This window comes from Solanum lycopersicum, chromosome 6, assembly GCF_036512215.1.
Source record: "Solanum lycopersicum chromosome 6, SLM_r2.1".
Classification (NCBI taxonomy): Eukaryota; Viridiplantae; Streptophyta; class Magnoliopsida; order Solanales; family Solanaceae; genus Solanum; species Solanum lycopersicum.
Genome location: NC_090805.1, coordinates 50380104 through 50406514, shown reverse-complemented (window position 1 = coordinate 50406514; position 26411 = coordinate 50380104). Strand labels below are relative to the sequence as shown.

At 30.8% G+C, this 26411-nt stretch overlaps 2 protein-coding genes across 2 annotated transcripts; both read right to left on the bottom strand.

The window, feature by feature from the left end:
* Positions 1-980: 980 nt before the first annotated feature.
* LOC101245266 (uncharacterized) lies at positions 981-10257 on the bottom strand. The gene is made up of 14 exons (XM_069299760.1): positions 8401-10257; positions 7981-8298; positions 7567-7884; positions 7147-7464; positions 6735-7052; positions 6318-6635; positions 4098-6223; positions 3881-4010; positions 3677-3765; positions 3257-3477; positions 2977-3063; positions 2747-2846; positions 2376-2631; positions 981-2279 (listed from the first exon to the last, which is right to left on the bottom strand). The coding sequence occupies exons 1-14, from the start codon at positions 9284-9286 to the stop codon at positions 2275-2277; spliced, it is 5490 nt and encodes a 1829-aa protein (XP_069155861.1). The 5' UTR covers positions 9287-10257; the 3' UTR covers positions 981-2274.
* A 9874-nt stretch (positions 10258-20131) lies between these two features.
* On the bottom strand, positions 20132-25693 carry LOC101256685 (gibberellin 2-beta-dioxygenase 8). The gene is made up of 3 exons (XM_004242471.5): positions 25019-25693; positions 22150-22450; positions 20132-20534 (listed from the first exon to the last, which is right to left on the bottom strand). The coding sequence occupies exons 1-3, from the start codon at positions 25555-25557 to the stop codon at positions 20313-20315; spliced, it is 1062 nt and encodes a 353-aa protein (XP_004242519.1). The 5' UTR covers positions 25558-25693; the 3' UTR covers positions 20132-20312.
* Between the last annotated feature and the right edge of the window lie 718 nt (positions 25694-26411).

Below are 26411 nucleotides of genomic sequence, written 5' to 3'. Positions count from 1 at the left end.
TTGTATATACACATGCAAAAATGTATATCTTCGTGTTATACACTTAATTATATAATTTACAAACATTTTACTTCAAATATTGCAGAGAAAAAGGTCAAAGAATTATACAATTGCAGTGAAATACAATTTTTTCTAACTTTATACAACAAAAGTGTATATATTGTGTTTCTATTTTTGTATAAAGCGAGAAAAACATATATCTTCTTGTTATACACTTATAATTATGCAATATACATACATTTTAATTCGATTCAACTGTATGCAAAGCTAATTATACAATTGCAGCGAAATAGGCCAGCGAATTATACAATTTAGGCCAGCGAATTATACACTTTTATATGTATAGCGAATTATACAGTTTTTATGTTTGCTATGGAGCGCAATTATGCAAAGTTTGCTATATTATACAAATATGATTTTTTTGTTTGCTATATGTGAAAGTTGCCCTTAAATTTTTGAGTCAAAGAAGTAACATAAATTATCTTAGTATTTAAATCAATACATATTGAGTTTTATCGAGTTAGAATGGAAATCACCTTTCTTTTTTCACTATGATAGAATATAAAAATAATATATTTAAAAACACCGAGTGAAAACTAACAGAAAACCCATGTTAATCTATCTTCAATATTAACTGTTAAGTACTTAAGTTGATAATATCCGAATCTGAATATTTTAACTAGGAAAAACTTCAATTTTCAAGCTATTTTGATTTTAAAATGTACCAAAAAAGGAGACATTTTTTGGAGGATTCATCATATTAGCTGGAAATTTTGATTTTTCACGTTTCCAAAAAAATATTTATTTCGTAATAGTAGTAGTGTATATTTTACGTAAAACAAGATAGAAATACAGTAACTTTCTCTTCAAAGTTAAAAAAAAAAAAAACTTAATAGAAAGCTTCATAGGTGTTTGTTTACCCTACTTGACAGAGACGTTTGCGTTTCCTGTTATTGTCTTGTTAAAGGCTAAACCAGAAAGAGGATAATGTTGCTCTGAATAACACAGAAGAAATGGAGCAGAGTGTCACGGGTTAGGCAGATCTCTCACTTTTTTGTGGTAGATTATGAAGTTGAAACTTGAAAATTTGGATGTTTGAAGTTGAAACGAAGGGGAGTGTAAACCAAACTAATTGCTATTAGATGAGGAAGAGGTTTATTTCAATATCCATATACGGTGATGATTGCTTAGTCTATTTGATCGACTTGATAGATACGAAACTCTCACTGGTAAATTGCTTGCTACTACACGGAAGAACGGAGAGGAGAATCTAGACTGAAGAAGAACGGAGGGAGAATGGGACGGTGTTGGTTTCAATGTCTTTAAACCATGACAATTTCTCAGAGTAATTAATGGAATTGATAGATATGAAACTGTTCTCTGCAATTTGCTTGCTACTAAGCATCAAGGAGAATTTAGATTCAGGATCTAAATTGAGGAAGAACGGAGGAGAGCGGGGAAGGTATTCATTTCAATATCTATAAATGGCGCAGTTTTATTTGATCGAATTGATAGATAGATACTGAACTCTCCCCTGCAAATTGCTTGCAGGATTCAGAATGAAGAAGAACGGAGCCCAGCAAATTGCTTCTCCTGGTCCGCCAATGTAATTGGCGAAGGTTAGTGAACCAATACAATTAACTTTCAATACTAGAACAGTAGAAATTATATTCTAGATTAAAAAAGACAGCACACTGCACTAAGCTTGACTTATGCACGGGGCGGGGGCAGGGGAGGGACTCTACCACAACGGTCTGGGGGCGGGGGGAGAGACACTACCACAACGGCCTATTGTACGTAACCTTGGTTACAACTTGCATCTCAGCAAAAGTTTTGCAGTTATAGTATTAGCAGTCAAGAGAAAAACTCTGTTCTAGGCAAAACAACATATATGAAAGCAAATGAAAAACTGGCTCTATGTATGATACTATTAGGAACAATACAAAAGCTGCTGAAGCCAAATTGAACTAATCTAATCAGCTTTACACATATCACAGTCTCAATAAATTCCCTCGGAGGGAAACTAAATATTAAACCTGAGTACAAATATCCAAGTTTCTTAAATAACACTATCCTTTAAGAGATAGGTACACACAGCTCCTCTGCTGGTTCAACCTTTTCACCAGCTCACTGTTGAGTATCACCCCTTCTGAAAAAAAACTTGCTTTATACACGGCAAGGTAGGTCCGACTCAGCTTGTAGCATTTTACCAGGCCACTATCATTGCGATCATCACTGGCAAGGTAGGCTGCTAAGGTTGATCAAGCTTGTTGGTTAACCTGTTAAAAATAACAAATGATGGTTAATTATGACAAGGATCCAATAACTAAGAAATTTATTTCTATGGAATGACATGAGTATGTATAGGACTGAACCTTGGTCCACAGTTGCGCAACCCTCAACTTGTGTCGCTTGAAACACCTCGGAAACAACAACATTGTCTTCAGCGGGGGTCCTTTCAAGGACTTTCTGGCACATTATAGTGCCCTGGAAATCTAGGAAGGTGTAGTCGAAGAAATTCGCCCTCTCTGATTGTCCCACCACTGAGAAACCAAATTTTTTGGTCCATGTGTTGAGGACACCAGGGACAGCTGGCAATACAAGCCTCTGAACTCCCAATCCCGCGAGTGTCTGGACAGAAATGAAACAAAAGAAGAAACTAGTCACTAAGTTGAACGTGAAACCTTTGAGATTCTTTTAATCATGAGATAACAAATATTTATTTCCAAACAAATAAAATGCATACCTTTTCAAGCTCATTAAATAAAATGCGACACATTCCAAGTCGGCGGTGCTTAAATTGTGTTGCAACAAGTGGGATCTCTGCCACTTTTTCTCCATAAACCCTTTGAAATGACAGTAAAAGTACATAATTAGTGTGAAAAATTTGTTTATCACTTTTAGAATCATGGAGAAGTTAACAAGGAAAACAGAACTAGTGGCAGTTCGTCCTGAGAATATAAAACCCGGGAGTACCTTACAGTCCCTACTGAAATGAGTTCGTCATTTCTTTCCAATAGTACGGTGTAGAAGCCTTGGAAATTTAACCGGTTCAGCTCGGACCTGCAATTTCAGATTTTGTTGGTGTTTAGTTGAAATAGTTAGTGCCCTTCCATTTTTTGATAAAGTCAATTATGAAGCTGAACCCAAATGTGTGATAAGTAAATGGTTAAAATTAAAAGTGGAGCACTAATATGGTGCTGAATAGATAACATCAGAATACTAGACTGACTTCTCTTGAAACTATGAATCTTACCATCTACTAAATATGACATCTTCTGCAATGTCTCTCCCTGTGAGACGTTCTTTGACTGGTTCAAAGCTGTCGTGCATCATATTCAAAGCGACACAAAGTCGGCTATAGATCTCCACACTGGACTCGTCATCAGGTTCTGTATATTTCAACAGTCTCCAGGTGAGGTCATCATTACCCACTATAACCGATTTCTTCAGGAGCTGACGCATACCCAAACATATCTGGAAAAAAAAAGTCTCTGATAAAATGTCTCATAGTTGAAAATCCACTGAAAATGTAAATGGCACTAGTTAAGCATGTAATCACTATGCTTCACAACCAAATATAGCATTCATATCATTGCACGTTTTCCTAAAAGTGCATTCTATAAACTTCTCAACGACTTAAAAATGCCCTGTAAGGAAAGCACACTTCAATTACCAGCTTACAACTTTTGTTACACAACCAATTTCCTACAGGAAAATCATCCAGTTTTTCAAGACCGTTGTTTCTCACACACCGAGCATGATCTGCATGGAATCAAGTATTAATCGGTATAGAAGAGCTCAAACACGTCACGGGATTATACTGGAAAGATTACAAAATATTGTTGGAACATATAAGAAAGATCAAATAGTTACTCACATTTATGGTTACACTGACAACAAATGAGAAGGGTGTTATCTGTAAATTGTTTTCTGTCTTTATCAAATCTGCTCTCACCACACACTTTACAACAGCATGATGGGCAAAACCAGTCACCATTTGGAACCTCCTGTTTAAACAATTGCAAAATAAAGCAATTAGCTTTTTGATTGAAGATTAAGAAAAAGAAATACAATAAACAGTATGGAAGAGATACCTTAATCCCAAGGCAATCAGGATGAAATGAAGAAGGGCATCCATCACAGAGTATTAAGTCACCACCATAATGACACACAGAACATATATAGTCATTTTCGGTAAAATGGCTACTCTCTTTGTTTTCTGTACTATGTTTGCGTTTCATCTGCATTTGACACTCGAGAAGAGACCTTCCATCCTCCAAATATATATTTGCTGAAGGTCTATTACAGATGCTCCCAGCATGAGCTTCAAAGTTACGAAGACCAAATATTTTTTGGCAGCAGTTGCATTTGATCCCTTCACGAGTTATCCGCCCTTGTGCCATCGGATTACCATTCTTCAATTCGCAATATTTTACCTTAGCACGTGGCAGGACCACATTTTTGTCTATCAACCAAGATAAAACTGTCCGAGGTATTTGATTTGAGGAGGAAGGAGCAACCTTTCGAGCTCTTTTGCTTGATCGCATATCACCATCTCCTTTTTTGAGAGAAGACTTGGATTTTACATCTGCATGCTTTCTCTTCTTCCTTGATTCTCTTAAAATGGAGATCAGAGGTTTATCCACCACTGCTGACTGGGAAGAAGGTAAGTGGCTTTCAGCTTTCCACTTTTGCACACACCAATTGCAAGCTCCCCGAAAAGACAGAAAAGGCTTTTCTCCTTCTGGAGGAAGGTAACGAATTCTCTGGTCATTGTTCCCAAGAGGAATTAATTTCCATCCATTTGCAACTAGGTATGTCTTAGCCTTTAGGGCTGTATCCCGTATCTTCACCCCATTTCTATAGGACTTCTGATAGGCAGAAGTGTGAGATTTCGGTAAACAATAGTCAATTACAGCTTGGCGGCAGATTTCAGGCTCAATCATTGGTTCTTCAGGCTCCGTATTTATTTCTTCGTTATGATTTCCTGTTTCTTGCTGCGGAATCTCTGCTTCTTCAAGCTCTTTTTCAAGCTGAATTCCTCTTTCTTCAGTCTCAGAAATTGTTTCTTTATGCAACTCAGGCACCTCTCTGCTTGTTGGTCTTTCCATGCAAGGAGACTGGGTGGAGTTATCAGTGTCACCTCTCTGAGTGCCTGTTCTCGCAGGCTGAATACTTCTTTCTTCAGTCTCAGCAGGTGTTTCTTTGTGCAACTCAGGCACCTCTCTGCATGTTGGTCTTTCCATGCAAGGAGACTGGGTGGAGTTATCAGTGTCACCTCTCTGAATGCTTGTTCTCGCAGGCTGAATACTTATTTCTTCAGTCTCAGCAGGTGTTTCTTTGTGCAACTCAGGCACCTCTCTGCATGTTGGTCTTTCCATGCAAGGAGACTGGGTGGAGTTATCAGTGTCACCTCTCTGAATGCTTGTTCTCGCAGGCTGAATACTTATTTCTGTAGTCGCAGCAAGTGTTTCTTTGTGCAACTCAGGCACCTCTCTGCATGTTGGTCTTTCCATGCAAGGAGACTGGGTGGAGTTATCAGTGTCACCATGTAAACTACTTTGTTCAACTGGGGGAACCACCTCACATATTTTTGACGCTTCCAACACCTGGCAAATTTCGTTAATTGATGCACATACCGTTCCATTTGGAGCAACATAACTATTCTTAGTCTCACCACCCACCTTGTTGACATCAAATTTCCAGCCCGTCCATAACAGATGATCCTTAAATTCTTGTATGGAGGACATAGATGGCATACACTTAGTTATTACTTTTAGGTGAGGGTCAGGTTCACCAAACAGTAACTGCCTAACAAATTTCTTCTTTATAGCAAGTCTTCCCCTGCGACTCTTAGAATTCACACACTTGCCATTGGACAAAATACCAGCAATCTGATGACTAGTCGGCTTCTTTAATTCTTTTATCAGGGTTGCTTCTGGGCAAGAGTCAGGTTTACCCAATGTCTTCATCCTTTTAGGAGGTCTCCCTCTGCGAGGCTTAGAATTCTCCAAAGTCTGTGTGGTACTAGACAAAATACCTGCAGTCTCATCACTAGGCAGCTTGTTAAATGTTTCTGTTGAGGTTGTGTCTAGGCAAGAGGCAGGTTCACCAACCACAGTCTGCTCGTCATATATATTCCTCTTTGTACGAGGTCTCCCTCTGCAAGCCTTAGAATTCACAATAGTCAGTGGTCGACTCTTGGTGTTTGATAAAATACCTGCAAAGTCGTCAATAGGCAGAAGTAAAATATAGACATTATGTGGTGATACAGAGGAATATTCTAGGAGGAAATGAACTATAAATATCAATACCACTCAATAGATCATCCTCTGCAGCAGGTGCAGACTCCTCCGAAACAAGTTGCTTCTCTGATGGCTGAAGATCTGAAATATCCTGATCCAAAGGCTGTTGAAGATTAGGTACATCCTGATCCAGCGGCTGCTGAAGAGGGGAAACATCCTCGAATATCTTCTCCTTAATTGTTTTTGTTGAGTTCGCCTCTCGACAAGAGTCAGGTTCACCAACCCGGGTCCGCCCCTTGAATATCTTCTTGACTTTTCGAGGTCTCCCCCTACCACGCTTAGCTTTCGCCAAAGTCGGTAGTTCACTCTCGGTACTGGACAAAATACCTGAAATGTCATCAATTGGCAGAAGTAAAACATAGAAATCATGTAGTGATACAGACGAATCTTATTTTTAGCGAGGAAATGAACTACAATTATCATTACCAGTCATTTGAACATCCTCTGCGGCAGGTGCAGACTCCTCCGAAACAAGTTGCTCCTCTAATGGCTGAAGATTTGAAATATCCTGATCCAAAGGCTGTTGAAGATTAGGAACATCCTGATCCATAGGCTGCTGAAGAGGGGAAACATCCTCGAATATCTTCTTCTTAATTGTTTTTGTCAAGTTTGCCTCTCGACAAAAGGCAGGTTCACCAACCACAGTCTGCCTGTCATATATCTTCCTCTTTGTACGAGATCTCCCTCTGCAAGCCTTAGAATTCGCAATAGTCAGTGGCCGACTCTTGGTGTTTGATAAAATACCTGCAAAGTCGTCAATAGGCAGAAGTAAAACATAGACATTATGTGGTGATACAGAGGAATATTCTAGGAGGAAATGAACTATAAATATCAATACCACTCAATAGATCATCCTCTGCGGCAGGTGCAGACTCCTCCGAAACAAGTTGCTTCTCTAATGGCTGAAGATCTGAAATATCCTGATCCAAAGGCTGTTGAAGATTAGGAGCATCCTGATTCACAGGCTGCTGAAGAGGGGAAACATCCTTGAATATCTTCTCCTTAATTGTTTTTGTTGAGTTCGCCTCTCGACAAGAGTCAGGTTCACCAACCCGGGTCCGCCCCTTGAATATCTTCTTGACTTTTCGAGGTCTCCCCCTACCACGTTTAGCTTTCGCCAAAGTTGGTAGTTCACTCTCAGTACTGGACAAAATACCTGAAATGTCATCAATTGGCAGAAGTAAAACATAGAAATCATGTAGTGATACAGACAAATCTTATTTTTAGCAAGGAGGAAATGAACTACAATTATCATTACCAGTCACTTGAACATCCTCTGCGGCAGGTGCAGACTCCTCCGAAACAAGTTGCTTCTCTAATGGCTGAAGATCTGAAATATCCTGATCCAAAGGCTGTTGAAGATTAGGAACATCCTGATCCATAGGCTGCTGAAGAGGGGAATCATCCTCGAATATCTTCTCCTTAATTGTTTTTGTCAAGTTTGCCTCTCGACAAGAGGCAGGTTCACCAACCACAGTCTGCCTGTCATATATCTTCCTCTTTGTACGAGATCTCCCTCTGCAAGCCTTAGAATTCGCAATAGTCAGTGGCTGACTCTTGGTGTTTGATAAAATACCTGCAAAGTCGTCAATAGGCAGAAGTAAAACATAGACATTATGTGTGGTGATACAGAGGAATATTCTTGGAGGAAATGAACTATAAATATCAATACCACTTAATAGATCATCCTCTGTGGCAGGTGCAGACTCCTCCGGAACAAGTTGCTTCTCTAATGGCTGAAGGTCAGAAATATCCTGATCCAAAGGCTGATGAAGATTAGGAACATCCTGATCCACAGGCTGCTGAAGAGGGGAAACATCGTCGAATATCTTCTCCTTAATTGCTTTTGTTGAGTTCGCCTCTCGACAAGAGTCAGGTTCAGTAACTTGGGTCCGCCCCTTGAATATCTTCTTGACTTTTCGAGGTCTCCCCCTACCACGCTTAGCTTTCGCCAAAGTAGGTAGTTCACTCTCGGTACTGGACAAAATACCTGCAATATCATCAATTGGCAGAAGTAAAACATAGAAATCATGTAGTGATACAGACAAATCTTCTTTTTAGCAAGGAGGAAATGAACTACAATTATCATTACCAGTCATTTGAACATCCTCTGCGGCAGGTGCAGACTCCTCCGAAACAAGTTGCTTTTCTACAGGTTGAAGATTGGAAAGATCCTGATCCATAGGCAGTGTGGCCGAACTATCTAATGTATAAGCAGCTTCAGTAAAGGGTGCAAAGTACACTTCAGGGTTCAGTTCAGCTATAAAAGCAGATTCTGAAAATTCGAGCAACTGACATCCCTCTCCGATGATCTGTAAGGAGTTCAGTTCAGAAAGATAATGCTTGACAGTTAACTTGGTACTGTCATGCACAACTTCCTTCACCAGTTTCCTCCAAATATCTTTCGAAGAAGATGTCCACTGCTTGAGATGTTCATCAAAATCATCCTTCAGCTGCACTTCATACCAAATTTGTTTAACCGAAACTAAGAGTGGGTTTAGTTTCTCAATTTCTTCAACCACTTGAAGAAATGACCATGATCCACGGATTTTCCATTCCTCCGTTATCTCATCCCAGTCTTGAGATATGCGCAAGTCGCCTAGCTTTGCCTTCATTTCATCACCCAATTCTGGGAAGAAGACCTTTCTCTCCTCATGACCTTCCTCACGGTCAAATAATACACCCTCCCACCATGCATCTTGGTAGAAGCAATCGACACACTGACCATAAGGCCAGCTGTCAAGTTCACAAGGGGGCGGTGATGGTCTGATCATACCACATTGATGAGCTGGCCGTTCATCAACAGGTAATAACCCTTCAATTATTGGAGATACGTTTACCACTTCAACCAATTTGTCAGAGCCCTGGTCTGACCATATAAAATCATATTGAACCTCACGAATCAAATCACTACAACTAATCACAGTACCCAAATGCCACGAACCCAAAAATCCATCTTCAAGACTCTTCACCTGCATAAACCACAATGCAGTAATAAATGAGGTGAAAAGGTTGAGGCCATGAAAAAACAATCTTGACCCATCACACACACTTTACAGCCTTCAAAACACCCAAAACATTTGTATGCACAATCAACAACAACAACAATAACAGAAACTCAGTCTAATCCCACAATTGAGGTCTCAGACCAAAAGACCCTCGACTAAACAAACAGCGAAAGAGGCAATTGAACTTTATAAACACAATGAAACCCCAAAGAATTAAACTCCTTTGACAAGTTCTATCTAATCATTCCAGTCTCCTTCACATCCATGAAACATTAAACCAAATTTTACAAAAGAATAAAAAATCCCACTTTCAACAAGCTGTTATACAAATGTACATAGACAAAAAAAGATGTATAGATAAAACACCAATGTGGGTAAATCAAAATCAACTTAAAGAAGCAATTTTTAACGAAACGTTATAACCAATGAAACCTAAAATTCAGAACTCAAAACCCAAAATTCAATCGGCCCTCATTTTATACACCATATACATATACAAACATTTATCAAGAATCAAACCTCATTTGTTTAACCCAAAATTCTAATTAAACAAAAATGTTGATCAAACCATTCTTTTTACTGATTAATCTTTCATTTCCAACAAAGAAGAAAACATATCTGAACTGAAACAAAACAAAATTCAGATGCTTAGATCGATTCAAAACCAAAACAGAAATGAAAAAAAACAAAACAAAAAAAAAAACAGAGCATCTTAATCACCTCAACTTTTTGATCAACACCTAATTTCCGATGTGCTCCTCTGTCAACTTTGAGTTTTCTTTTCCTCAGAACTCGCCCAGGTTCTGCCGCCATTGAAGAGTAAAACTTCCTCTGGAAGTGATAGGGGAGTGGTGGGGTTTATCAGTTACACTATCAGTTTTCCAAATTTAGTATCGATTTATATTTTTATATATTGTATAAAAATAAAAATTTAAAAAAAAAAAAAACCTTAAGCTAATGGTTTTAATTCAATCGCGAATTTGTCGGGTTACATTTTGTCTCTTTCTTTCCAAATTGTAAGATAAAAGGGAAAAACTATTAGTACACTCTGTTTTGTTCTTCCGGTTTTCTCCTTTAAACATATATATTTGAAAGGACTTAACATGCAAGACCTTCATTTTTGTTGTATATCCCAAAAGAGAAATTATATATTTGTACTATATAAGTTTGATATGTTATGTTTTATAAGTATGATTTTCGGTATTTATTTCGAGATTTTGATCAACTTAGATTTGCGTTGTTCAGAGCAGATTTGTAGTGGTGGTTGTGAATTTAACGAAAATTTAATAATATTTGGCGCGAACCTAGTAGTATATTTTTTTGCTTATTGTTTTTAGTTTCGATACTTGTTTTGAAACTTTTAATTCGTCTAGATTCGCGCTCATCAGGGGCAGAGTCATAATAGTAGTTATAAATTTAACGAACTTAAATAATTTGGCGCGAATCTTATTATATATTTTTTTCCTGTTTACCGTTTTATTTTCAGTTAGTTAGTTTGGACTCGCGCTTTGTCCTGAGCAGAGTCAGAATAGTAGTTATAAACTTAACGGCCTTAAATATTTGGCGCGAATCTTATAATTTGGTTTTCTGTTTTTTTGTTTGGTTTTCGATACTCGCTTTGAAAATCTTACTTAGTTTGTGTTTGAGCGCAATCAAAGTTCAAAGACATCGCTTTAGTTATGAAATTACCGTAATTGGACAATTTTTTGGGTGAACCTTATTTTTTATGAAAGTGGTTCATACATACCCCTTATTATGAGATTGAATCATTTATACCCCTTGTTATGAAAATAGCTCATATATTCCCTTAGTGTTATCAAATACACACATATACTATTTTCCTCTAACGGGAATGAAAAAATTTAATTTAAATTTAATTTTTAAAATTATTTTTTGAAAAAAATATAATCAATATGCGTATAATTGATCCTTCTCACAAATTTTTTACTTTTTTGTTTCAACGACTAACTTAAATTAATATTTTGACGGTCAAGTTTATTTATATTTTACTAATTTTCTTGTAAAAATTATTATAAAATTCCCTTTTTTTAAGAAAAATTACATATTCAAAAATTAAATTACAATATAGCCCAAAAAATTACTTCTAAATTTTTTTCTTACACTAAAGAACGAAAGAATGAATGAAAAAAGAATTAGGAACTCGAAAAATGACAATTAAAGATGTTAAAAAAAAGTTTTGCACAGAAAAAAGATTAAAATGTAATTTGAACTTTGCTAGAAGAATCGTATGTATACCCCTATATGAATTTTGATAAAATTTCAAGTAAAAAAAATAAATTTAAAACGATTTTTTTCATTTCTGTTACATGATAAGTAACATGAGCTTCTTTTATGACGATAAGGGCATATGTAAGTCATTCATATAACAGTAAATTATACATCAACTAAACTCTCTTATAAAGAATATATCTACCCTAAATAATAAAAGTTAAGAGATATATCAAACTCTTGCCTATTATATAATCTTGAGTTAGAAAAGGATTAAATAGTTTCCCTATTTAAGCCCCTTCGTAATCATTTACGGAAATTCTCTTCTAATATAATATGCTCTTTTTCTTATTTCTAAAAAATAGTCATCTTGGATTATTTTTTATTTTAAAAATAAAAATAAAATTAATCTTTTAGAAGTGCAGAGTATATTCTAAAAAGTACTGCAATAAATATCCAAGAAAAAGGTATTATTAAAATAATCAAAATTATTTTAATTTATTTTCAAAAACGTGTAAAAAATTCGGACAAATAATTAGAAGAGCAATTATTAGAAAGAGTTAATAATAGTAGTACTAGTTCTCATTGAAAATACCAATCATATTACCTATGCTACTTTTAATGACTACTTTTGGTATAAATTTTTTATTTAGTCTTTACTATATTTGACTAATCACATTAAATTTTCAATTAATTGAATTTTTTACTTTTGATCCTTTTACTTTTTCAGCAAATTTACCAAACACATTAATTATTTTCAGCACTTAATTGTTTTCACAAAAATATTATTGTTTTTCAATATTATTCTCATTATGATACAACAATATAAATATTACTCATTCTAGTCCATATTGAGTGCAATGTTGATGATTTTTTTTAGTTCAAATAAATGAACTTTTCAAAAGTTTAGGAAATTCTTAATTTTTTTAATATATTTATCCTTCTTTAAATGATTTTCTGATAAACTCATTAAATTTCTTAAAGAGTATGTAAAACTTCAATGACACTCAATATTGACTAGACTATTAGTCAAATTTAGATTTACAAAATATACTTGATAAACTAATAAAATATTGTGGGATAGAGGGAGTTAAAAAAATAACTCAAATAATTTGAGACAAATAATGTTTTTTTAATGCCAGAGTGATGTACGTTTAGATTTTATAGATGTAAAATGTGGAGGGAATATTTGTCTCACATAATTAAGGCAAATATGTGAGGTCCTTTTCAATTATTTTATTGGGCCCCCACTTCATATTGAAGTTAGATATTATTAATTATTGATAAATGGATTTTTTTTTAAATAATCAAATAGGCTGATGTCTAAAATCATAGTCAAGTTAGTATTAAAGAATAATCTATTATTTATATATAATACAAGTTTTATCGATAGAGAATATATTTATTATACATTATAATATACTTACAACATAATTTGTTAATTTCTTATAAAATAAACATAATATATTTCAGAATCCAATTATGATTTTGAGAGTATGCATGACTGATTTTTTGATTTGACACCTCTAACAGTATTCTAATTTTGATAGTATATATTTTTACACCCCAAAAAGAAAAGGTCAAAATTTAATTAATTAAAATTAAATTGTATATTTAAATATGATTGAGTAATAAAAAAGGCCGATTGAATTTCAATAATTCAAATAGTTGATTATATGAATTCCTACTTTATTCGTCAAAATTTAATTTAATTAATAGTTTCACTATCATCAATTTCTTTAAATCCATTAAAAATGATTTTTTAATTTTTTCTGAGTTGTAACATATTGTTGTAATTTTTTTCCATCACTTTTAAAATCCAAAGTATATTATTCAAATTCATTATCTTTTTGAGTTCTTACATATTATTGTAATTTTTTCTTAAATAGTTTTTTTCCCATTAACTTTTAAATCCAAAATTTCTCAATAATATTAAAATAAATTTGAGTTCTGATATATTATTGTACTTTTTTCTTAAGTATTTTTTTTTCCATTAACTTTTAAATCCAAAGTTTCTCAATAATTTACTTTAATAGTTAAGAGCTGAGAAAAAAATAATATTCTGAACAGAAAGAAAAAATACAAAGAAAACATTAAAATTAAAGGAGAAAGAAGTAAAAAATTAAAATAAATAAATTATAAATTCACAATATATAAATGGCAGCCAAAGAGTCACTCACACAACTAACTCTAAGCGTGCGTCGGACAAAATAAAAATTTTCGTTTGATTAGAACACTGATGCTTTTGTACAAGTACAACCTAAGAAGCTCAGTACAATGATTTCTCTGACAATGTCTATATTGCATTAAAACATATACTTTCTATTTTTCTAAAAAAAATAATCGCTTTATCCACAATTGTTTGGCAGGTATACTAAAAATATATGTTTAAATTAATTATCAATTTAAATAATTAAGAAATAATTAGTCACTTTTTTTCAAATTTTCCCTTAATGATAGTGTAGTTCAATTGAAATGTTATGTAGACTTTTGATATTGTTGGTATAGTAGGGTTATATTAGTAAAATCACACATTGTATTAAATTTTTCTTGAGGGGTGTGCGTAACCTTAACATGATAAACAATTATGGACGGAGGGAGTAGTATAAGTATTAATTTCATAATACACAATTAATTTTAGGCTTAAGTCATCGATAGCCCCTTAAAGTTGTCCGCATAATTCATTTAGACACCTCAACTGAGACTCTTATCTATTAGACACTTTAATATTAATAAATATTTATCTATTGAACATAAAATAACAACTATCTTTACAAATATTGTGCGTGTAATGCACACTCTTTATCTTGACAAAAAGTACGAATAGAACTACGACACGTGGCACATGGGCCCATTAATTTAATTTTAAAAAATAAAGAATATTTTCCTTCATTTAATAATATATAAAAAATTAAATTAATTAAAAAATAAAATTTTTCCCCTCACCACCACCTAACCCCATCCCATCTAACTTAGTGCCCTTTTTTCTTCATCTTATTCTCTTCTTCTTCTCTTCTTCTTCTCTCTTGTTCCATAATCACCATTCCTCTTCATAACAAAAAAAAAATACCTAACCCCATCTCATTTCGAATTCATCCACCAAATGTTTTTCTCTTTCATTTCATTTTCTTCATTATATGTTATTCCTTTGACGACTATTCCGATTTTATAAATATAATCGACCTTGATAAATTATTTTAAAATCGACAACAAAGAGAAATTAAAATTATATCAAATATTTTATAGCATTTCTAATAAGTTTATGAATGGTGATAGTTGCTCAATTGGAGTTATTGAAAATAAAAAAGTACAGATATTGGTCAATTTTTAACTCCAAATGTTTCAGAGAAATTTGAAGTTTTTAAAATGGTGGGTTGAAGGAAGATGAGTGTGGGTTTTTTTTTTTTTATGATTTAAAAGATTTATGCTTAATTAAATTAATTTTTTTATATATATTTAGTCAATGCATTCCAAGTGTCAACAAAGTAGGTATAAATATTTAAAAAAATAAATAAAAAAATGCATTCACGCACTCAGCAGCAGTGAGATACACTTACTTTGCCACATCAGCATTTTGTGTTTAATAGACACATTTCTTGATAATTTAGGTGTTCAATAGGTATAAGTCCTAGTTCAGGTGTCTAAATGAATAATCGGGACAAGTTTGAGTGGCCGCATATGACTTTGGCCTTAATTTTATGTAATTAAAGTTGTTAAAATGGGTTGGCCCAACCTAACTCAATCCAACTCTAATGGGCTAGAGAATTAAATGTAATGGGGCGGGCTAATCCTTTTACTTAAAGGGTCAATAAAATAGCGGCCCAACCCAGCTCTAAGCGGGTCACGGGTTGGGACGAATAGACCTTTCAACCAAAAAATAAACAGTGTTATTCTCTTAGAAGGAGTATCTAAGAGAATCGAATGTTGACGTCTATGAACTGGACATCAATACACACAGATTTTCATTTATCAATCACACACTTCATCGAATACTTATAAAAATACATTTATGAATCTAACACTTCGATAAATGCTTATCAAAATACATAATAGTCAACGTAAGTGTTTGCAACAAATTTTAAACATATGGAAAATTAATAAACCATACAAATAAAATATGAAGAAACACAAATTTTATTGATCAAGATAAATTGAGGTACAATTCTGTTGATCCCTTGATTCTACTCTCCTAGGATTTATCCATGATTCTCGAACTAGGATGATTTAGGTTTGACCTCTCTATATGAATAATCCATCAATTAGGTCCAACCCCACTTAATTCAAGGGTTGGATTGGGCCGGCCTCGTGGGTCAAATCCATTTGACGAAAAATGTATAATTGATTGATATAAGAGCCTGTTTGGCTCAGCTTAAAAGCTGGTCAAACTGACTTGAAAGCTGGATTTTGACTTATTTAGCTGTTTGACAATACTCAAAACAGCTTATTTTAAGTTAAAAAAAACTTATTTTCAGTCAAAAGTTAAAAGCTGGGGTAGGGGTGTTTTTTTTTTTCCAGCTTATAAGCTGTTTTAAGTTGACTACATTTTTACCTTTTTGCTCTTAATATTTTTATACAATCTCCAAATTACCCACATAACCCTAACATCTCTTTCTTCTATTTTTCCCTTTTCACGTGTGGATGATAGACAATTACTATTACTAATGAATGAAAATAAAATAAATCTTAAATCTTTCAAGTGATCTATTCAAATTATATATTATTAAAATGTAAAATAAGTTGCACATATAACTTAAATAAAAATTTATATTCCTCTTATAAATAAATTGTGATAATAAAGAAATATGTGAATGATAGACAATTATTACTACCTATGGATGAAACTAAAATAAAATCTTAAATCGTTCTTTAATCTATTCAAATTATATATCTTTAAAATCTATAATAAGTTTATATTCCTCTTATAAATAATTTGTGATGAGAAAGAAATATGTGAATGATAGCAAAATATAATTATTTATGACTGTAAAATATAAATTAATTAACTTTTATTATGTTAACAACTTTTAAGGGTATTTCAAACATTTTGATTTAAAAAGCTGTTTATCAGCACTTATTTGCCAAACACATCAACAACTTTTTTTTTAACTTCAGCACTTTTATCCAAACGCATAACTGCTTATTTTAAAAATAAGTTTCAGCACTTTCAAAAGTACTTTTTTAAAGCTGCTTTTATTAAGCCCATCCAAACGGGCCCTAAGATAGTATTCATGAGTGATTAACACAATGGTATTTTTCTTGAATGTTTATGTTTATAAGTATTCAAAATTAATGATATTATTGTTTGTTTTAAAAAGCTTTTTTCGTAATATAAAAAAATAAAAATTTAATTATAATAAAAAAGATTTTTTATGAAGATTTATTCTTAATACACTAACATACATACATACATATATATATATATATATATATATATATATATATTATTCTAGTTAAATTATTTTAACGAATTAAAGTTATCTATTATTAAAAAAATTAATGACAAGTTATGTCAACTAGGAAAGAGTGAGAGTTTTGAACTGTCAAGTATATTTGAAGGAAAATAGAAATTGAGCGATATTTTGATTTTAAATTAAATATAAATGTCAATTCAAGGTAATTTCCTAAATTTTGACAATCATTTAAGGAATTGAGTTCCTGATTCTCCTATCCAACATTAATATTTACAGTAAGATTCTTATTTTTTGTCTTATCATCTTAGTTATTAAAAATTTACGTAATACAATTCATCAACATCAATATTTAGTTTTTTATCTTATCATCTTTTCATAGATTTTTCGTCAATAATTATATTTTTTAGTCCATAGAAGAAAGAATTGGAAACAAAACAATACTTTAAAATATATTGTCCTAAAAGTTTGAACTTAAAACAAAATAAAACGTGTTCTACAGTTTGAATTGACCAAAAAAAAAAAGAACTTTAGGACGAAACGTCTCGAGGGTCATGAAATTTAAGAATTATGGTTAAATTTTAAATGCTTAAAAAGTTGGCTATATTTTAAAGATCATCCCTAGAATGGCTACATTAATTATAGGAAAATTACCTAGGATGGCAAACATCCTTAAGTAATTATATAATAAGAATATAGTTTAATTTATTTACTTTCTATGATTATAGTTTTTTTTTTTGCCATAATTAATGGGATCCATCACCTATTCCTAAATCAACCGTAAAAAATTTTTATTTTGATTTTATATATAATTTTATACAAATCAATATTATCTCTCCTATTTATATTCCACCCCTTTCTCCTATAATCACTCCTTCTATCCAATTTTGAATTTCAAACAAAAAAAATCACTTTCTCAATTCAACTTTCGCAGGTAACCCCTAAAATCTAGGCGTGTATCAATTGTTTTTATTTTTTCATTATTCAACTTTCATTATTCAACAATTGTATATGTATGTTGTTAACAATGTCATAGCTAGAGGTATTAAAATTGTCGAAGAAAGAACAAAGAAGAAAAAACTAACCAGTGATTCAGAGGAGAGTGAATCTAAAATTGACGGATCCGAAGAACATCAAGATCATGAGGTAGTGGCTTAAAACACAATTTTAGATAGAATATTTTGTTATTTATGTGTCGATATACAAAAATTGTTTGTTTAAGTAATGTTTGTATATTCACATAATTGTATATAGTATATTGCATGTTTAATACACACATGTTTAGTTATACGTATCTTCCCTTAGTTATATGTATATTCCATTAGTTATTGTACGGATCTGTATATTCGATTAGTTTATACAGATTCTTTAATTTATGTATATAATGACTAGTATACTAAGTTAATAGGGGGTAGTAGTGAATTTGTATCTTAAAGGCTCTTTTTTTTTGTATATATATACAAAAATCAATTGTATTTTGTTATAGGAATATGCCTAATTTATAATTGTATATTATAATTTATATTTTAGTAGTTATATACAAAATACTGGAGTTAAGTATATATCAAGTTTGTATATTAATGTAGTATATACAAAGTCGTTTAGACAAATTACAAAGTATATAGGGGGTTGTATATTAAGGTAATATATACAAAGTATTATGAAACAGGTCTTAATTGTATATTTTATTAGTTGTATATAAATTACTAAAGTTAAGTATATAGTGGGTTGAATATTAGGGTAATGTATACAAAGTCTTATGAGGCAATATCTATTTGTATACAATTATTTAATTTTCTATAGAAGAAATTTGTTAAAATCACTCTATAATACATATACAAAATTATAATACATTATACAAATTCGTCGATATATACAAAAAATTATGAACCTTAATAAAATATTGTATATATAAACGTTACACACTCAAATGTAAAAACAGATTTCAAGCTTACTATATATACAATTAACAAATGAATATTATACAATCAATTTAATCATTAATATTTTTTTTAAAAAAAAACTTGAAATCACAGATGCACATCTATAACTGTAATATATATACCAAAACTTGAACTGGTATTGTCTTTCTATAGCTTTAGAATTCTTTCTTTGGGAAAATATTTGATTTTGAATGGTTTGCTTAAATCATGGAAATTATGTGAATTTATTGTTACCATCTTTTGTGCTACTGTTACCATTTCTTAAAAAATAATTTTTTGTATAAATTTAATTAAAAAAACCTTTTATACAAATTTGAAGTCACTTAACAAACTAAACTATACCCATAAAATGTAATTATTTAAACTATACCTACAAAATATAATTTCATAAAATATGTTTGCCTGAATTTTTCCTATTCATTATTACCAATTGTAGAAATCTAGTGGGCTTCTAGCCTCCAATAGCAGCTTAAATGGGCCTTCTGAATCCATTTAACATGTTTGGAAAAATTACGTGGTAAAGACAGTTCTCTTTCTAAAAAGTTAAATTTACATAAATAATCAACTTTTTTAATATTACAGAAATAATTTATTTATTTATTTATTTATTCTTAAGTGTATATCAGATTTAAGAATTAAAAAAGATATCAATTGTAAGAATGGAACATATAATTCTCATACCTAATCTTTTTACTTCCTACGTCTAATTTTAATTTTAATTGTGATAATTTTTTTTAGAATCAAATAATAATAACTTTGACAGATATTTCACGATATATTATTTCAATCACATTGATATGTAAAAAATTACTATTCATAATATTATTCTTATAGTTTTTGAATATTATTTTTTTTTAAATATCAAATTAATATAATATAATTTAATTTTAAAAATTAATCAAATTTACTTTCGAATAGCTCAAAATGACAATCAAAAAGTCGACAAAATAAGTAATTTTCATCTCACAAAATGTCTCCTCTTATACTTTCTACATAATCTAAGCGACACTAACAAACTGAAACGAAATAATTAAAATTTATTTGACTTGTTCTATTGAATGAACATGAAGTTTAAAAAAAAACGAGAATTTTTTTGGTAACTTCTGATAGTGTTAGAGAAGTGACATGTTCAAACGAAAAGTTTAAAATTAAATAAATACTTGTTAAACAAATAAAAAACATTACTACATACTAAAAAAAATATAACAAAGAATCGAAAATAGAAGTAAAGAATGTAAATCAACTACCTATAATTTCTTCATAATAGGGAAGGAATAAACAAGAAAAAGAAAAACTTGAACTAAAGTTTAATTAGTACCTTTTACAAATTACAGTCAACTAAAGATACAGAACTGATTAATTTGTTTCCCCATTTTTTAAATTTATTTTTTAATTTTCCTTTCAAAATAAAGATAGTTAACTAAATTTAAATTTTTGAAGGCCAGTTTTGAGGCCTAGTGTTTTCAAATCATGTTGAACTTGTGCTCGAAAATCTGCGTAGCTGAAAGGGTTGTACTTTGTGCTTTGAATGATAGTATCTTCATCAGGGAACACAAAATAACCAATTGATATTCTCTCCTTGTGTCTATTCACCTTCACTCTATGCTTCACACTCATATATCTATCATCACTCATTGCCTGCAATTTTACAAAAAGCCAAACACAACACAATAAGAATTCATGTTTTACGCGCAGATAGCAGTAATAGAGTCAGAATTTTTGTTAAATGGTTCAAAATATAAAGAAATAGACACGAACAAAGTCTAGAAAATTCAACATCTATTATATATACAACTAATAGGAAACGGAGGGAGTATTTTTTTTATACTTTGTCCTACTGCTGGGTTATAAATTATTTTTTAATGACTCTAGAGAGTTCGTGTCAGCTTTTACACACCTTTGAGTTATAAATCTTTTTTTTATAACAGTGCTATCTAGCTCAACTTTCGCGTACCTTAATTAATTTTATAAAATATCTATTACCTTTCATTAACAAAAAAAACCTGATAACTTAAAAATCTCTTGATATTTTTATTTATCTTCACTGAATTTTAAATTTGAAACCTCGTAATTATGCTAAGTTAGATTTTGCTATCAACCAAAAAATGTACAATATGATCACTAGCTAATGTGAATCCCGACCCTAGATCAATAAAAAAGTTACAAGTTAGTGTGGTTGGTAAGACTCTTCTCTCGATAATTTTAAGGAAAATATTACTATATGATACAAAACACTCTACTATAGGTTAAATTGTCAGTTCACTAAATTGTACTATAATGAGAAAAGGATTTAATTAATGTAATCATAGTCGGTGAAACAAAATTATATGATTAATAAATACTGTATAGTATATATGAAATCGTCAGTCCACTAAATTAATCCATGATGAATAGATTATTTAATGATCAGATCATGGTTGGTAATACTAAATCTCATCGTATTCTGACTTCTTTTTAATTAATTTCCGGAATGTACTTTATGATTAAAAAAGAGTATATAAGTTAAAATGCCAGTCTAATAAATTACACCCTATAAGATGAAAGTTTTCATTTTTTTTAATACAATATTATGATTTAAAAAAAAGACTCTGCAATGAACATAAAATTATAAAACCCAACCGCTCAATTATATAACCTAGTAACTAATGGAATAAATCGAGAATTATGAAATCTTATATGTCAAAATCTCGACGTTATAAAGAACCATTCTAAGTTTAGAAATAGAACTATGATTTTTAATTTATGGATTCATATATATTAAAATCTTTTTTGGTTTACTTAATTTTAAATATATATTATTTATACCTATCACATAATTTTAATTTTTTGTTGTTACAAATACAAGGTTGAAGCCTAGACTACTGGGCTCTACGAAACCCCTAGCTGAGGTTGTGGCTCCGTTCTTATAGGTATTTATTTATACTTGCACTTGTGCGAGGTAGCATCGAAGTAGGTATCTCATCTCACGATAAAGTTGTTCAGACTTTTCAAAAAGATGTGTAACAATCATGTTAGATTCTTAAAAAATGAATTATTTTTTGAAGGATCAGACACACACCTGATGACCTTTTTAAAGAAATGAGCAACATACCCTCGAACACTATACATTCTTACTTCATAGAAACACTAAAATAAAATGCATGACAAATCTAAATCGTAATTAATTAACCAACTCTGTTATAATATTAGGCATGAACTTCAAATTCTGAATCAACAACATGAAATGAAGATAAAAAAAATAGTAGGTACGTACCTGCAACATGTCACCAATATTGACAATAAGAGTATTAGGGAGAGGATTGACATCAATCCATTGATGATCTTTGTAAACTTGAAGTCCACCAACATCATCTTGGTGAATTATAGAAAGTACTGAGCTATCTGTGTGTGTGTCAATTCCCCATGTTCTTTCTGGCTCTAGGCATCTTGGGTAACGATATACCCTTAATAAACCAGTCTCTAGGGACATATAATTTGACTCAAATGGTCCCAAAATTTTGAATATTTCAGTAGCCAACCTACAAAGCTCCTTACCATATTCTTCTAGCAAACATCTGTTGATGTAATACAATACATTACTTTGATTAATAATTATGTACTAATAAAAGTTTTATCAGTCAATTTCGTGATCTTTATATATTTTCATATAAATTTCATTAGCAAATTTTCAATTAAAATTAAACTATTTAACTCTCGAAAAACATAAAATGTCATATAGATTATAACAAAGAATATTCTAATTTTGCCAATGAAATTTTCTATTGAAAAAATGTTTAGTGGATATCCCTCAAATATTTTGATGAACTAGTAAGAAAGTAGTGCTTAACACGAAAACAATTGGAAGCAACCCAATATTTCAGTGAAAACATTTTTTTTAAAATGTGTTTTTCCATTAAATTGATTTGATACGAAAATATGTTTATAATTTAAAAAGTCAATTTAATTAATTTTTAAAAATAGATTTAATTATAAAAATTTAATTATTTAAATTTTAAAAATTATACAAAAAATACTAATAATATATTTTATTATTTGATTCTAGAAAAATAAAATTATATTAAATAAAAAGGGACGAAGAGTAAAAACAAAATTATATCAAATAAAAAGGGACGAAGTAGCATATGGTTTACTCAATAGAAAATAGGTAATAAGAATAGTAAAAAAGACAACCTCTTTATTTTTTTATTTTTACATGATATAAATAAGACAAGGCACACGTTATCAAGCAATTACACGACATGCTTGTGACTTGTGAGTGGCTCCGTGAAAAATGGCACTAAGGATAAGGTAGGTTAAATTTAACTCATTTTTAAATATAATAAAAAATTATTCACTCTGTCCAATAATAATTATCCACTATATTATTTTAGAATATTAAACAATATTTATTTGAAATAATTTTACACTTAAATTTTATTTATTGTATTACTCCTTACGTTTAACAATATTTATTTATTATCCTAAAAATAGATGTCCAACAATAATTATCCACTTTATATAATTAATTAATAATTTTATACTTAATTTCTTATTTATTTTTGTCATTAATTATAATCAATTTTCATATTATACTTTTCAAAATATATTATATTTAAAAAGTGATATAGTAAAATTATTATTATATTTATAATTTATAAAAATATATTTTATATAAATAGTAAATAACTATTATTAGATCAACAGTATTTTTGTTATGTGAAATAGTAATGTTAGTATAACTAACTTCGAAAATGATGGGAGACAGGCCCGCTAGGAAAGGCTATCTATATTCTATCACTTAGAGATAAAAATATGGAAAAATAGTTACGTATTTAAGAATTAAATAAAAATATTATAAGTCATAATAATAAATATTTTAATATATTTTTAAAAAATTAAAAATAAATATATTTTACTTTTCCAAACAGTACACTCTCTTAGCGTTTGTGAGTGCACATACTAATTTAATTAGTTACCATCAAATATGTGATACAACGTATGAATCAAATAAATATTACAGAATTATACGTTATTATAAAATCAGAGATGAGAGAAAAGACGAGCTATATACTAAAAATAAATCGAAACATTCAACCAGAATTATAATAAAGTGCCGTATACCATTTTATTTTTAATCAAAAATTTTATCTGAATTTCTTCTAAATATGAAAAAAAGAAAGGGTCTTTATTTGCCATCTTAATTCAGCATTGCGGTAAAAAATAATTTCAGAACTTTGATGATAAAAGTATCTCTCTTTTAAATATAATATAACAGGCCTCTCCACACATAAAATTAAAGCACTAATTACGGAGTAGTCGGCCGAAAAAAAGATACGTCCAGAAAAATGGACGTAACAGTATAACTAATTAATTTATTAAATTTGTCCACTATCAATATTTAAAATTTTGGTCGCGTCCACCACTGTCGTTATCTCAGTCTTTTTCTTCGAAAATGACTGATATTAATTTTTATTTTTTGATATTTTTATCGATGACCCTTGAATCATATTAGAAGCAATTTTATTTTTAATAAAAACGAGGAAAAGGAGGTGGAACGTGAGGGAGTGCTCGGGGGCAGATATAATTTTTTTGTCTTCAAATTCATTTGAACCTTTTTATTAAAATTTTAATAAAATATAAGTATTATAAAATTCTACCAATATGGTAGAAATTAATGTTATAATTCTTAAAAGTTGAACTCATTATCGTATTTAAATACTGAATTCACGTGTAGAACTAATTTGAAAGCGAAAATGAAATTTTGGATGAGAAAAAAAACAAAAAGGAACTATATAAGTTTCATCAACAAGAATAAAACAAAAAATTATATGAAGGAATCATTTTCAGAATTTTAGCTTGTCTTTAGCCAAAACAGCTGCTAGCCGAACCATACTACTTTAAAACAGAGGCGGGCGGATGTTAAAAAGAAGTTCTGTTATGATATATTTGAAAATTTTATCAAATAAAATAATATTCGAATTAAGAATCATAAACTTCAAATCCGGTTATACGGCTCATCGACATTGAAAAGGTCTCGTTGATTTAACTAACTGTCAAGTAAATCAATAGTGCAATATGAGTTTGATTTTTCCTACAAGTAAAATTTACGCAAAAAAAAAAAACAAGAAGCAGAAGATGAGAACCTGAAAGTTTCGAGCAATAAATCTTGATAGTGAATATTTGATAATTGAGCTAATGAAACGTTGAATCCTTCCATCCATTGCAGGGTGTGGTTGTTATTTTGTTGTTCGCTATTTTTCGGCGCTAGCGCCGCACCAGAGGGTGATAGAGCAGGGGAGCCCCAAAAATAAGAGATGGGGCTAACAAAATTGCTGCTGCTGCTACTAGCAAAAAAGGCCTTTTTTGTTTCATAGGGCAAAGAAAAGAGTTTTTTAGCATGTTCTTCAATTTGGTTCAATAAACTAAATGGAATTCCATGGTTCACCAATCGGAATAATCCCCAATCTCTACAAGCTTCACTGATTAAATTTCCGTCTTCGCTAACATCTTGATATTTTGTTGTCGTTATTATTGGAGCTGTGCGTTTGAAATAATCAATAACGGGGATATAAGAGTCTAATAAAAGTGACGACTCTGTTTCATCAGATTCTTGAATTTGAGAGATGTTTGGCGATGGTCGAAATAAAGGAGGGTAGGATTCAAAGTTGTAAGATTGAGACATATTATTTTAGCCAACTTAATTGCGTAGCAATCAAAAAGGTATTTTATAGGCAGATTTTGGAACTGAACCCATGGTTTTTTATGGGCACTGTGGAGTTACCGAACACTTTGAATTTTAACAAATATGGCGTCATATGAAACCGCTAATAAATAGTAATATTGACCGTATTCATAAAAAAATCCAGAGGAAGTATTTAAAATATCTTGGATAATCTTAAAAAAAACTTTTTTTTTTTATAATCTTTTTACTTCCCATCCACAATTGTTTATCAGGTAAAGTCATTCACTTCCTTCAAAAAAAATTTAAATACAAGATGCAATTTGACTAATATAACATTATTATAATAAAAATATTAAAAATCTACATAACTTTTTAATTGAATAAAATAATTTTTTTTGATTATTTAAATTAATAATTAATAATAAATACTTATTTTTAGTGTACCTGTCAAATATTTATGGATCGATGAATAATTAAGAACGCTATGCTCGCTCTTACATGAGATTTAAATAGCAATATTATGTGTGTATCATAGGAAAATATGTGCGTCAAAAAAAATAATAATAATATCATTTTGGACAATCATATTTTGCTTTTTGGTATATTTTAAATTTGACTAAATAAAAAATTAGATTATATTCAAATTTAAGCATTTCAAAAGAAACTTTATTTCCTTTAAAAAATATGTTTTGTAGATGATTAAATCATCTTTATGTTTATGGTGTTTCATTTGTCTGCTCCATTTGTCCCACCCCTTAATCATATTGGCGGAGCCAAGCAAAGGGTGGTCCGCTCCACATTCTTTGTTGAGAATTACGTGTAGCTATTACAAATATATATATTAAATTTACGCA